The sequence below is a fragment of the Convolutriloba macropyga genome, unplaced genomic scaffold (genome assembly GCF_964194025.1).
Source record: "Convolutriloba macropyga unplaced genomic scaffold, txConMacr16.3 SCAFFOLD_4049, whole genome shotgun sequence".
Taxonomy (NCBI): domain Eukaryota; kingdom Metazoa; phylum Xenacoelomorpha; order Acoela; family Convolutidae; genus Convolutriloba; species Convolutriloba macropyga.
The window spans coordinates 9,956-23,740 of NW_027453124.1; the positions used below are offsets into that span (position 1 = coordinate 9,956).

General features: G+C 54.4%; 1 protein-coding gene across 1 annotated transcript; it reads right to left on the reverse strand.

The window, feature by feature from the left end:
• Window positions 1-8,628: 8,628 nt before the first annotated feature.
• LOC142358066 (uncharacterized) lies at window positions 8,629-13,720 on the reverse strand. Its single transcript, XM_075409540.1, has 12 exons — window positions 13,617-13,720; window positions 13,063-13,174; window positions 12,405-12,568; window positions 11,835-12,018; window positions 11,495-11,701; window positions 10,825-10,976; window positions 10,232-10,310; window positions 9,667-9,906; window positions 9,357-9,416; window positions 9,179-9,243; window positions 8,868-8,925; window positions 8,629-8,705 (listed from the first exon to the last, which is right to left on the reverse strand). The coding sequence occupies exons 1-11, from the start codon at window positions 13,691-13,693 to the stop codon at window positions 8,922-8,924; spliced, it is 1,344 nt and encodes a 447-aa protein (XP_075265655.1). The 5' UTR covers window positions 13,694-13,720; the 3' UTR covers window positions 8,629-8,705; window positions 8,868-8,921.
• Between the last annotated feature and the right edge of the window lie 65 nt (window positions 13,721-13,785).

Here is a 13,785-nt window from a genome sequence, read left to right on the forward strand (position 1 = left end):
ACGGGCCGCATGTATGCGAGATCTGATCATGAGCAGGTACCTCTAGTACCTACTAGCACCTAGAGCGGCCTAGGTCAGAGGCTGATTACAGGGGAAGAATCGACTAAATGGCCAGTAACAAAGCTACTCAGCCGGCTCAGAAGAGCCGGTCTGGGTGATAGGTACGTAAGAGCCTACGGGACAGAGCGAAGTGTAACCACGTAGAAATACAGCAGCGCCAGAACCCCACCCAGTGGGACACAACAACGGCCGGGGCCACCGAAGACCAGGAATCCGGACTGGCCAAGGACCCCGTACTAACTCCGCGTTCGGCTAACTCCTTGAGAAGGGCCTGAAAGTGGCCCCCGAGCCGTCCCCCCTCCTCAACAACAACGCATGGCACGAGAGCGGCCTAGGCAGGTAGTTGTACTGTAACCGAACCATCCTCCAACTTCCAAGTAGGTAGTAGGTACTGGGTACATCTACTCGTACGAGTAGTAGGTACCGTACCCCCTACTCGATGCTAGTTGCTACCCTTGGGCCTTGCATGGGTACGGTACCTCCGACCTACCTAGGTTCCTACCTACAGTACCAGCCACCAGGTACCTACCCTACTACAGCGGCCGGCAGCAAGCACTAGTATATATTCGCATCGCTAGGGTAGCTACCCTACCCTACCCGCTATCCAAGATTGCGACCCCCGACCCCCGACCCCCGAGTACCCCCAACCCGCAACCCGCAACCCGCGACCCGCGACCCGCGACCCCCGACCCCACCCACAAACACCTACGTCTGACCTTTGACCCCCGCCCACGCACCCCGATCATGATCCTCACACCCCGACCCCGACCCCCGACCCCCGACCCCCGATCACCCCCGACCCGTAACCCAACCACGAACCCCGAACTCTGACCCTCGACCGGCGCCCACGCGGCACGCGCTCTCCGACCCTGACCCTCGACCCCGACCCCATCTTGACCCCCGTACCCCGAACTTGAATCAGACCCAGACCAAGACCCCGTCCTGGGCCCTGACCCCAATCACGACCCCGACCCTCGACCACGATCATGCAGCCCGACCCCGGTAGTCCTACGGTACATGCCTTCATATCGGTACCCTACGGTTATACGTCGAATAGTTGTATCTTCTACTACAGTAGTACCCAAGGACCCGAATCATTAAGGGAAGCCCTTAGATTGATCTCTTGATCTTTGAGGGTTGGTATTGTTGGTGCACCAATCTTTAAGGGGAGGTATTGTTGGTGCACCAATCTTTAAGGGGGGGTATTGTTGGTGCACCAATCTTTGAGGGGAGGTATTGTTGGTGCACCAATCTTTGAGGGGAGGTGTTGTTGGTGCACCAATCTTTGAGGGGACGTATTGTTGGTGCACCAATCTTTGAGGGGAGGCATTGTTGGTGCACCAATCTTTGAGGGGACGTATTGTTGGTGCACCAATCTTTATGGTAGGGAGTTGTTGGTGCACCGATCTACGCATTTTGGATTGGTGCATCATAGATCAATCCCAATGTTCCTACTATTACGTAAGATTACGAGTATAAAGGCTGTTGGTGCACCGATCTACGTGCGGGGCCCGGTATTGTTGGTGCACCAATCTACGGGTTCCGGTATTGTTGCTGCACCGATCTACGAGCCCCCGTATTGTCGGTGCACCGATCTTTCAGGGGAGGTATTGTTGGTGCACCAATCTTTGAGGGGAGGTATTGTTGGTGCACCAATCTTTGAGGGGAGGTATTGTTGGTGCACCAATCTTTGAGGGGACGTATTGTTGGTGCACCAATCTTTGAGGGGAGGCATTGTTGGTGCACCAATCTTTGAGGGGAGGCATTGTTGGTGCACTGATCTACTACTATTTCGCTGATGCATCAAAAATCTGCGATGCATCAATGCATGATTCGGGTCCTTGCTACTACTCATAAAACTCCGACTTCGAACCAGGTCGCCAAAAAAAGAGTTTGTTCAGTTGGCGTAGCCAGAATTACATTTAAAACTGTATTGATTAATTAGCATTTAGCCTCGTACTTTACAGTAGCACCCGTACCCTTGGTAGTGCCCTACCTAGCGCTACCTAAAAGGGACCTTCCGCAAATTTGAGAATCGTACCTGGAATCCGGGGTCCGCGATGGTTTCGGGGTGTGGACCGAGATCAGGGAGGCCGTTCGGGATCTGTCCAGACCCCGGACATCCTACACAGAGAATGGTGGAATGGTCGTATTCAAAAATGGCTTTGGACTATTTCAAAAATAAGGCTTAGGGTTTAGGGTTAAGGTGTTTAGAACTTTAGGGTTTAGAATTTTTAGGGTGTTTAAGGGTTTAGAAGGTTAGTTTTTAGGATTGTAGGGTTATTTTAGGCATTTGGAGATATTTAGGGTTGTTAGGGTCTAGGGTATGGTACGTATTTTTGAAAAAGCCGAAAACTATATTTGAAAAGAACTAGTAGGTGAAGGTCGCTGGGCAACAACCAACTAGGACGATACGTATCGTACCCGAACTATATTACTAGTAGTACTCGTATTGTAACTATCTGTTCCCGTAATATACCCGAAATACCCATTCTTGCACCACATCGCTCAAATCGCATGGGCGCGCGCTCGCCCAATAAATCCAATACCGGACCCCGGAACAGTGTCGTTAACACTGTGTAAGTTCATACGGGTAGCAACGGAAAGCGTGGAAAATGTAGAAAAGATAGAAACGGGCCGAACAGAGCAAATATTTTATGGAAGGGGTTATCTGGCACTCGGCAGGTACTAGGTACAGCAGGGTACAGGTACTTTAGCTAGTGTAGCCGGATAGGGTACATTCTAGGAGGTTCTAGAAGGTGACATCCTTGTCGGCCGGGCCGTGCCGGGGAATATATAACAGTGCCGCCGTGCATGCTCGTCAGCGGAAGCGCGAGCGAACAAATAGAAATTAAACGTGCCGCCGGGTTGTGTACTCGTAGCAGTCCCGCTCGGCAATCGCAGATTGTTGAACCAGGAGGCAACCTTCCTCCTGGCTTCAAACAACCCAAACTCACCCCACCCAATGTCACCGGCCACACTCGCGGAAAACTTCTTTGTACGAGTACCTGGTACGCGGAGGTGCTGAGCCGGTGCTGAAGGTGCTGGAGCCGGAGGTGCTGGCAGCTGGAGCTGCTGAGCCGACACGTTGGCGGACACGTCATACCCTCGGCCGGCTCGGAAACCCGAGCCACTCCCCCCCGGCCCCTCCACCCTGGCTTGCCTGAATGCTTCAGTAATATAATAGGGAGGGGCAGACACCGTCGGCCGGCTGGTAGACATCGTCTGCCGGCTCAGAAACCTGAGCTCCACTCCGGCCCCCCGGCCCCTCTGGGGGCCGGCACACCCGTGACTAGAAGTACTTTTAGTTAGAAAAAAAGAAACAATGTGCCTAATAAGAAAATGTACGCACCTAGAGGTTTAGAGTGTAAAAGAAGGAATTCCATAAATTCCTACATGTTTCCACGAATATCGTGCATGTTCCGGGGATCCCGGAAATTAAAATCCCGAAGAAGATAGAAAAAATGGAAAACGCTAGAAAAAATGGAAAACGCACGGAAAACCGCGTGAAACCGGGAAATGAATTCAGAGGAGGAACAGAAAGGTGAAAATGCATAGCGAGGAAGGTGGCTAGCGGCCGGGGATGGGTGGGGGCTGACCAACACTCACCCCAAACGCAAGCACTATGCAAAGTACTGTGACATAAATATACACGGAAAAAACTTACTTCCCCCCCCCCCCCCCCCCCCAAGAATTTCGGGTGTCCGAAACCTAAACCAAGCAAAGTTTAAATATGTTACTCACAAACTCATGATAATAATAATGTAAATATATCGTACGACACGCCTTGCACCCTGCGTGCGTGTACGCGTACGCGTACGCGTACGGCACACGTTTCTCAGGTTACGTGCCCTCCGGGTATAGAACAAATAGCATAGATATAATACGAATAACCATATATACTACTACTAATAAGGCCTACTAAGCTACAAGGGATGGTTGGGTACCTCATCCGTAGCTGTACCTGGCCGTGGTGCCCCGGGAGTATCAAAATTCCTGGTTTGCAAAAGCCCCGGGGGCCGGGGACCGGGGTAACTAAAGAGCCGTACAGCACTATTACTACAGCAGTAGTTGTGGTACATTTCTGTGCAGCAGTGCTGAGCAGTGCCACAAATTTTTCGGCAAACTCGACTAAAAACTATCATATTATTACTACTACGAGTACTAGGGCAACTTGCAGTTGTGTGAGCGCTAGGCTGCGGATGGTGCTTTAGAAGTGCACGGCATGGGTAAGTAAGTAGGTACCTACCTACCCTACCCCCAATGCAAGGAATAGTAATAATAGTATGGTAGGCACCACATCACCATATATATATATATATATATATGTACGTAGAGCTAGTTAGTACGTACTGTACTAGTGTCCTACTCTCGGCGGTACTCGTAACAATATTTTTTTGAATTTTTTGGGGGCAATGCTGGAGGCAAACCCTACATGGGCTATTGTACCCTACCCTAAGGTATGGGGGCAGAGATAATCGGACGGCCTGAATCCAGTACGGATTCATCGGACGGCGCCTATTTTTCGTGCACTTTTTCATTTCCCGACATTAAGAAGTTTCTGCCCTACCTATCAGAAAAACAGACCCTACCGTGGCACATCAGACACCGCCCGATTTTGATCGTACGGTTCAGAAAATTTGTCCGGCCCCCATTATATGTTTACTACTTCACGTACCTGATAGCCTGAACGCTCCGCTCCGGTGCTGCTGCGCACCATCCTTGCTGCGCTTGGATTATGGCTTGAAATGATCAAATGTGAGAGATACACTCACTGTATTTGTTGAGCTTGCATGCCTGTTCGTACGCCGGCGGGGCGTACCAGTACGGTTTGTACGTTTGTACTTGTACTAGTAGTTACCCCTCTGGGGTTGTTGGGGTGTTTATTTGTGTGTGTGTGTGTGTGTGTGTGTGTGTGTCACACATTTCGTACAAGTGTTCATACGTGCGCCATGATTCCGGTTCCGTAGCGCTGAGCTAATCCACGTATTTCGTGATCCCGAACCACTGATTCGTCGTACGGTATGAATGAGCAGGAATATAGACTCGTACTACTGGTGAAAGTACTGGTATATGGAATTAATTGACATGGGTATGCCGTAGGTAGGGTAGGTAGGTACCGATTGGGTTGCAAAGGGTCCCTCATGATGCATTTCAGACCTTCCGCAAATCGAGAATCGTACCTGTCCTGGACTTCTTGGGGTGTTCGTGGTATTCGTAATTGTTCGGAATCAGGTACGATTCGAGAATCATACCTGAGAATGGCCAGAATCGTACCTGGATTTCAGGCATTTCCAGGTATGATTCTCGAGTACCACGTGACAATCATACCTGCATGGTCCGGACAGGCCGGGTCACACGAGATGATTTCGGTATGCTTCGTGCAATTATCTTGCGGTGCGAATTATGCACCAAGTTTCGTACTGCCGACACCTCCCAATGGGTTTTGGGTTTTAGGGTTTAGGGTTTAAAACCCTAAGGGTTTAGGGTTTAGGGTTTAAAACCCTTTAAGCTTTACATGGCCAGAATCTGTTGAGATTTGGCTACTTGGTGCGCCATACCACAAGTACCCCAAGACCAGGTGACAAAACTTTTGTAGTATGAGTGTGTTTCGCCCCTTTCACAAGTGCATTACACATGCATATGGACATCAATCTGGACACAATCTTGTGCTCACTCCCACATCATATATCTGTCCATGCATAATGGCAATCGTTGAATCTGAGCAAGTCGGATTGACGTAGGGTTTCACGGCCCACTCGTGCGCCACTGTGTTTCGCCCCTTTCACAAGTGCATTACACATGCATATGGACATCAATCTAGACACAATCTTGTGCTCGCACTCCCACATCATATATCTGTCCATGCATAATGGCAATCGTTGAATCTGAGCAAGTCGGATTGACGTAGGGTTTCACGGCCCACTCGTGCGCCACACTCCTACTACAAAAGTTTTGTCAATACGATTTCGTGTATAATCTGTTGTGGTTACGGATTTTCTGGCCAATAACACGTGGGTAGGCGTACAATCCGCATCGAATCGCGCTTGCAATAGTATATATACCGTTATTTTGCTTCGGAATTTACATTGTCAGTTGTACGACAGGTGGATAAGGGGATGGGTGAGGGGGATCCCACTTAGCTACCCAGGTTCGAATCCCAGGATCGGAACATTTCCACCTTAAGAGGGGGCCCCGAAATGTTGCCTAGGGTTCAGCCAGGGCTAAGTGGGGTTCTTTATTTTTTCGCCTTGCATTCTTTTGAATTCTCCGTTTTCTGGCATGCAACCCTAGAACCAACACTGGAAAATCCTGAGCTTGGCGTTGTAATTGTGGGGCCCTCGAGAGAAACCCTAGGTTCTAGCTAGGTTTATAGGGTATAGAGCTAGGTCATAGCCCCATGTACATGAGGGTCGTCTCTGGCCAGAGTAGGGTGGGCATTAGAGCCTGTTTAGGCTATGTTTACAGACATTGACAGTTTAGGGTTTTCTAGGGTTTGGTCAAACTCGCTCGTTTTGGCTTGTGTTTCAATGGCTAGGGAGTACCATTTGAAGCGAGATCAACACCATGTGTGAGCCTCCTTCCATACAACTTGACGCTATGGTATTAGGGCGATCTATGAGCTTTGCTAGAAGTTTAGATGGTTTTCCTAGCTTGTAATGCTTCCCGCTCTCGGATTTGGACCCATTGGGGGCCAGAAAGCTTGCTACCCACTAGATTGGGGCCTGGTACCCAACATGGCTGATCTATACGCCTTCATATCATCAAAGGTAGGCGTGCTCAGAATCTCACGCGCATGCCTTACAAGAATGGGTAGAAGTTCCATGACAAAGCGATTTCACTGGTGTTGCTTGTTTACTGTAAAAAATCGTTGCAGCCCATTGTGGCCGAACTAGAATATTGTCACAGCAAACGCGCCAACCACCCATTGATAGCCATGGGCCAGCTCACCATGTCGAATGTGCAACTCCTAGCTAGCCGTGAGCTTTCAAGCGTGCAAGTTTCCCATAATCCTTGGTCTCTAATTTGTACCCTTGCAAAAGCCACAAGTCAGAATGGCACTTGGTTATCTTGTTCTTTAATACGTCAATAGCATGGAATGCACTATATGTGCAATATGGGGCAATGCACAGTCTCGTCCATTCACAACGAACGCTTCAAGCTTTACATGGCCAGAATCTGTTGAGATTTGGCTACTTGGTGCGCCATACCACAAGTACCCCAAGACCAGGTGACAAAACTTTTGTAGTATGAGTGTATATACTAGCTCTGGAGAGTGGAGTCTGGCCACTACAGTCTACGAGTACAACGTACTAAGGATAATGCTTATATGTTGCTCGGCCCGACGTGCGCTCGTACAAACACTGTACGTACCATGTTACTCTGTTACATAGTAGGTGCATGAAACCTGAAATTTACCCGTCCGAGCTCCGGCAGGGGTTACTTACACTGGCGTGTAGAGGAGATAAAGAAACGAGAGATAAAGAAAGAAAGGTGGGGGGGGGGGGGGGGGGGGGGGCTTCTAAGGTGGTCGTCGCCTATCGTGCTAAGGTCACACAAGCACAGGTTTGTCCCATGACATACAGCAGAGACTGTGCTATGGAATGGTGGATATCTGGGGGAAAGGGGCAGCTATCCGCTGGCATGTCATTTAATTTTGGCCCTACCCGACAACCTTGATCAAACAAGAGGTGGGGAGAGCGTGCTCTTGGCAGGATGACACTAGGCGGACCTGTGTGACGAGCTATGGCCACGGATGGGGAGCAAATGGTTACCATACGGCAGATCACGCACGCCACACGCTAACAGTCAGGGCGAGCCTGTGGTTGTGATACTTGATTTTGTGCCTCTGTCGCCGGAGTGGGTGCACGCAATAGAGCCCAGGCTGTTGCAGAGCAGGGTCAAAACTGGCTGGCAAGGCCCGCACACTCTGCTGTTTCAGCCGTCTTATCGAATGAAGGGATGCTAGTTTTGACTAGGAGGGGATCGAGGTCGGGACCCAGCCTTGGGCGCTGTTGGGCGAACAGGCGACATGAAGTGGAGGATGCAAACTGATGGTCTGCCACCCATAAATCAGCTCTTCTGTTGCTTCTTTGCTCTGCACGGGTGAATGCGTGGGAGGGAAAGGGGGGGGGGGGGGCATGAGCGAGTTGATCAGTGGCGCTGGCACGAAAATGAGTGATATAGCGAAGCGAAGGGGTTGGGCATCACGGTTCCCAAGTCTGCGGGTGCCACGGGCACGTGTCACGCTCCCAGAAAATACCCTTTAAGGCTGCAAGAGGCCTGGATACGATGGGGGAGGCCCACCATCATCAGTTCTTTTCTATCTGCCAGCTGAACTGTAGCCCGAGACGGGGGGGGGGGGGGGGGGGGGGGGGACTCACAGTCTCGCCGACTTGGGGCGGGCGGAAGGCTGCTCCTGGGGCTCCTCTGACACCACTGTGCGAACACCACAGCGTTGCGCAGCGTCAGAGACTGGCCTACAGACAGAGACTGGTAGGGAATGGAATGCCAGGCAAAAGCCGCGAGAGGGGTAGCTGAAGGCGTCGCGTTTCGCACCCGTCAGTGACGGGGCGCGTGCACGCTTCCGGGACGGCCCCTTTGGGGGTGCTACAGCGGCCACTTCAGCAGTCTTGGGAGTCCTCCTGCATCACCGTGTGAGATCAGCCATGGCAGCTTTGGGGTGCAAGCGGCAGTAGAGTTGAGCATGGGGTGGGGACTGGACGGAGGCCGTTCGCGGCGGCAGTGTGGAGCGAGGCAGTGTGCAGGAGGTAAACATGGGAGGCCAGAGGAGGGGCAGGGATCACCTTCGTGATCTGGATGTTGTCTGGGGCGCAGAGCCCACCTCCTCGTCGCCCTCGTCAACTGTGGCGCCAAACGCACACGCATAAACACACACACACACACACACACACATTTTTCAGCAGAAGCTCCTGTGCCCTTCGCTCTACGGTCGCCCCTTCCCAGCTAAAGACCTTGAGCTCGTCGTGTCAATCGTCGAACAGGATAGTGACAAACATTGAAAGCGAAATCGGTGTTGCCTTCCTGCCTGCACGTCCGTCCGTGTTGAGTATCTGTCTGGGTTGAGAATAGGGCGATGGGGCTGGAGGGAATTCACCTGCCACGGAGGCCTGTGACCGAGACTGGCGGGCGTGCAGACCTCCTAAGCCCTGACTCGCTCGACTTCACAGAGCAAACACAGTCAGGATGGTCAGTACTGCAGCAGCAGAAGTGGCGCAGGGAAAGCTTCGAGTGGGACCCTGTGAGCGAGGGGGGTTGAGGGCGGGTTTCACAACCTGCTCCGGGACATCGAGCCGCTTCCTGATCCGAGAGTACTTGGTGTTGTGGCCATCCTCCTGCGTCCATCCCCCACGCACAAACAAATAAGGATGCCGAGGCACCGACAAACAGCAATGAACTGTGTTCAAAAGTGGGGGTTTGGGCATTGAACCACCGCCCCCCCCCCCCCCCCCCTGCACACACACACACACACAAATGATCGACAGAGCAGCAGTTGCATGGGGCAGACCCACAGCTGGGCTTAGCATGAAGGCACAACTGGGCTGAGAGATTACGAAACTGAGAACCTCAGGTTGAGAAGCGGACCTGTGCATCCGTGGCGGGTTCTGGTTGGTCAGCAGCAGGGCGTAGCTCGTCGTTCTCTTGCGCGGGCGCTGGCTGCTCCCCTACTGGCTCGCCGTCCTCCATCTCTGCAGGTGTGGACTGCTCGTGATTGGCAGTGGCAGGCAGTGCAGGGCTGGTTGGGCTGAGGAGGGGCTGCTTCTGGGAAGCGGGTGCTGCTGTGGAGGCAGCCTTCCTCGTTGAACTGCGGCCGCCCTTGTTTGCCTGTGGAGCGGTTCCCGTCAACTGTGTTGAGACAAGCTGAGGCCATGTGAGGGGCTCAGCAGTTGTGAGTTTGAAAGGGGGGGGGGGGGGGGGGAGCGAGAATATGGTAGTGGAGGGAGTGGGCAGGAGCAAGGGGAGCAGGAGGAGCTCGAGATGCAGGGGCATGGACTGGTGGGGGCGGGTCACGGGGGAAGAAAGGAAAGGGTGCAGAGGCAGAAAGGGTAGTTGGGAGGACTCGAAGGTAACAGATAAAGGGGTCCATCCCAAGCACGTCCAGGCGAGGTGTGAGGCACAGGTACTGTATCACACAATCGCGGCTGCTCACCTTAGCTGCCTTGCGGGCGCCAGCGTCTGCCTCCTCGGCCTTTTCCTGGAGCTTGCTGCGCTTCGCAACCTCCTCCTCACTGGCAGAGCCATTGCAGACACATCAGACAAAAGGGAGCGACGATGGACAGACAGTTCAACCCCCCCCCCCCCCCCCCCCCCGGCACGACGCAAACACACACAGTCCCACGCGCCTGTTGTCTCACTTCCCTGTCCTCTGCCCTTTTCCGACTGCTCTCCTTTGCTCCTCTGCCTTCCTCCTCCCAGTCCAGTCCTGCAGGCACGTTCCCAATGCTGAAACTTGGCCGTTCAGCCTTCTTCTCTGTGTTGCACTGCAACGCCCGTGCGTCGTATCAAGCTGTGCCACTTCCCTTTGCTTGCCCTCCTCACTGCCATCACCGCAAATTCCGACTCCTCCCCTGCGGAGTTGCCAATCTATTCCACATTCCAATTCTTCCTCCAGCTCGGGTCCGCCCCAGTCTGGCCCGTCTTCCCAGCCTCTGTCTGGGCAAAGCCGACTCCCCAACTCGGCAAGCCGAGGCCCAACAGAACAGAGCAAAGCCACAAGAAAGCACTGAGCAGGAGAAGTTGCACCTCGCCCTCACGGCATCCATGCGCTCCTTCAGCTTCTGCTCATACTTGAGGAATCTCTCCTGCATGGAGGACTCCCTCGCATCCAGTTGCTCCTTTGAGATCTCAAGGGCTGACTCCCTCTCGGCAAGGCGGGCCGAAGCGGCCTCGATTTCCTTGGCCCTGAGAGATAGTTCTGCTTCTTTTGATGCGGCGGCGCGGGGCCTGACCGTCATCGGCAATGGTATGGTTGATGGTCAGACAAAGGAGAGACAACCGCAAGACCAAGCGGGCAAGGGGTAGCGAAGGGAGGTTGAAACGGCCGGGCCGATGACTGCGAGTGGGTCCCGAGTAATGTTGTCAGAGTGGGTGTAGGGGAGGAGGGCAGAGAGTGTGTGGTTGAGGGGGGAGGAGGGACGGGCTCGGGTGTGTGCCGGCATGGAAGGGCAGGGAGCGGGTGGGAAGCTGGGCGGGAGCGGGATATGGACCGAAAGAGAATGTGGGAGCGTCAGTGAGACCAGTGGCAAGGGGGTCAGCGAGGGAAGGTGGGCAGGGGTAGATAGGGTGTGTACAATGGTGTGATTCAGTGGGTAGGGCAGCGACAGACAGGCACAAAGGCGGATGCTGTCGCCCCCCCCCCCCCCCCCCCTTTTGCCCTCACTGCCCAGGAGCAGTCCGCTGTCGGAGAACGCACCTGAGTGTTCATTTGAGCTTCAGCTGCTTGCTGTTGCTCGCTCAGCTGCTGCCTCTCTGCTGCCTGCCTGTCGTCCTCCAGCTGCTGTGCGGCCTCCCTCGCCTTGAGCTCCTCCTCGCGCTTTGACATATCGGCAGCTCGCTGCTCAATGGCAACCGCGCTCGCTTCAAGCTGCCCTTTCCTGCCCGCGGCCTCAGCCTCCTGTGCCTGAGCGATAGAAACCACAGTGGTTTGCGTGTCTCAGCATTCAGAGCGCAAGCCCACCTGTCTCCTTTCCTTGATGTTGACAGCACGATGATTAGAGAGAAAGGGGGGAGGGGGATTCAATGCTACGCGGCACCTTGAGGGCCTCATTGCGCAGCGTTAACGCCTGCTCCCGTTGGACCACCCCTTTTTCAGCCTGCTGGGCTTGCTGCTCCCGTTGCGCCGCCGCCGCTACCCGCTCCTCACAGCCCTGCTCACGCTCCTGCAGGCGCGCCTCCAAGGCTGCAATCCCCTGTTCGTTCACCTGCAAGGCACTGAGCCTTTGCACAGAAACAGGCTCTCAGGTCACGCTGCTGCCGCCACAACGGGACGGTGGGGGCAGGGCATGAGAAGAAAAACAGGAAATAGACCAGAGCGGCGGTGCGTGGAATGCTCGCCAAGAGGAAGCGAAGAACATAAACGAATAGGGAGAAGGGCTGAGCCGTGAGGAGGCAGACAGGTGGCGGGAAAGGGTGAAAACAAACAGCAGAGCCCTTTGTCAAACCTACCAGTTTTGTGCCCGCCCCATTGGTGAGGAAAGCCAACGCGGGAAACGGAAGGGGTAGGGAAGCAGAAGAAGTGGCAAGAGGGAGGCACAAGAGAGAAGATGGGTGAGAAGGGGGGGGGAGCCGCGGCCCGCCGGCCCGCCTCCCAGTGAGGCCCTTACTGCGCGGCGGCCTCTGCCTGCTCCTTCTGTACGGCATCTCTCAGCCGGACTGCCTCTTCCATGATTGCCTGAGCCGCAATGCCTGCGTCTTCTGCGGACTTCAGCTCAGCCTGCACTTCCTTGTGTCTTGCTTCCACGGCTTTCTTCTCCTCCTGCACACCCGCCTGGTCCAAGAGGAGGGCCCGGCCCGCCAGACAGTCACCAGGCCACACAAGAGTGAGTAAAAAGCAACCGACAGACAATTGATTCCGCCTAGCTCCACCCTATCCGATGCGCCCGATTGCAGCCTTCTCTGTGTCTCTCTCCCTCTGTCGACACAAAATCAGACAATTCCCCTTCCATGCCTCCGTCTCAGGGAGGAAGAGCCGACAACAGCAACACGGTGACAATGAGGGGGGTGTCAGTGAGCCGTCCAAGGGGGAGGGAGTGCATCCAGAGAGAGAGAGAGAGAAGAGAGAGAGAGAACAGCATCAGAGGGGGAGAAAATAGAGAAAAAAGGAGGAAAAGGGGGGGGGGGGGGGCTGAGAGTGAGCAAGTCACCATGGAGTGGCGGTTGCAAAGTGCGGAACAGGGGGGGGATGAGGGAGGGCACACGAGACCGAGACGGCGAAGCGTTTTGTCGCAGGACGGGGAAGCAGGGCTGGGCAGGCGCGTTCACCTCTGCCTCCTTAATTTTTTGCTGTCGGACAGACAGCTCGTCCTTACGGCTGACAAGGTCGGAGGCTTGTTTGTCGAGAGCCAGCCTGCGTTCTTCGAGCTGCTCGCGAGTGCTGCCGACGTGTAACAGAGAATGACCACTCAGCGGCCAGGACTGGGTTGTGACAGTGGCGCTCATCCCCGTCTCTGCACTTGCCGCACTCGGGTTTGCCCGACTCCCTCTGGTGCCCCTTCAAAATCGAATGCCTCTCTGCCAAAATAACCTCTCCTCGGCCGAAGCCCCTCTGTCCAATCTGTTCCCCCGGCTGAGAGGTGACTTTAAGCTCCCCTTGCCCTTGCCCTTGCCCTTGCCCTTCCCGCAAGCTTTCCCGATCCCGGGTCCCCTCTCCCATCCGCGGCGCTGTTGCCTCCACGTCCCACTGCATTCCTTTCTATCTGCCCTTCCTGCTCCCTTCCTGCCCCCCCCCCCAAACCACCACCACCAGAGCGCGCCCCGCCCTGCCCCGCCGCCCCAAAAGAAACAACGAAGAGAGCACAATCGCTACCGCCACTCACCGAGCCACCTCCTCGTTGTGCTCCTGCATCTTCAGCTCCATATCGGCCATCCGCTGTGCAGTGCGGTCTGCGTCCATCTCTGCAACCTGCTGCGCGGTCACAGCGCTGTCCCCGCTCTGCCTTTGCGCTATCCACAGCACCCTGGAGCTGCTGTGGGCAGAAACGAACG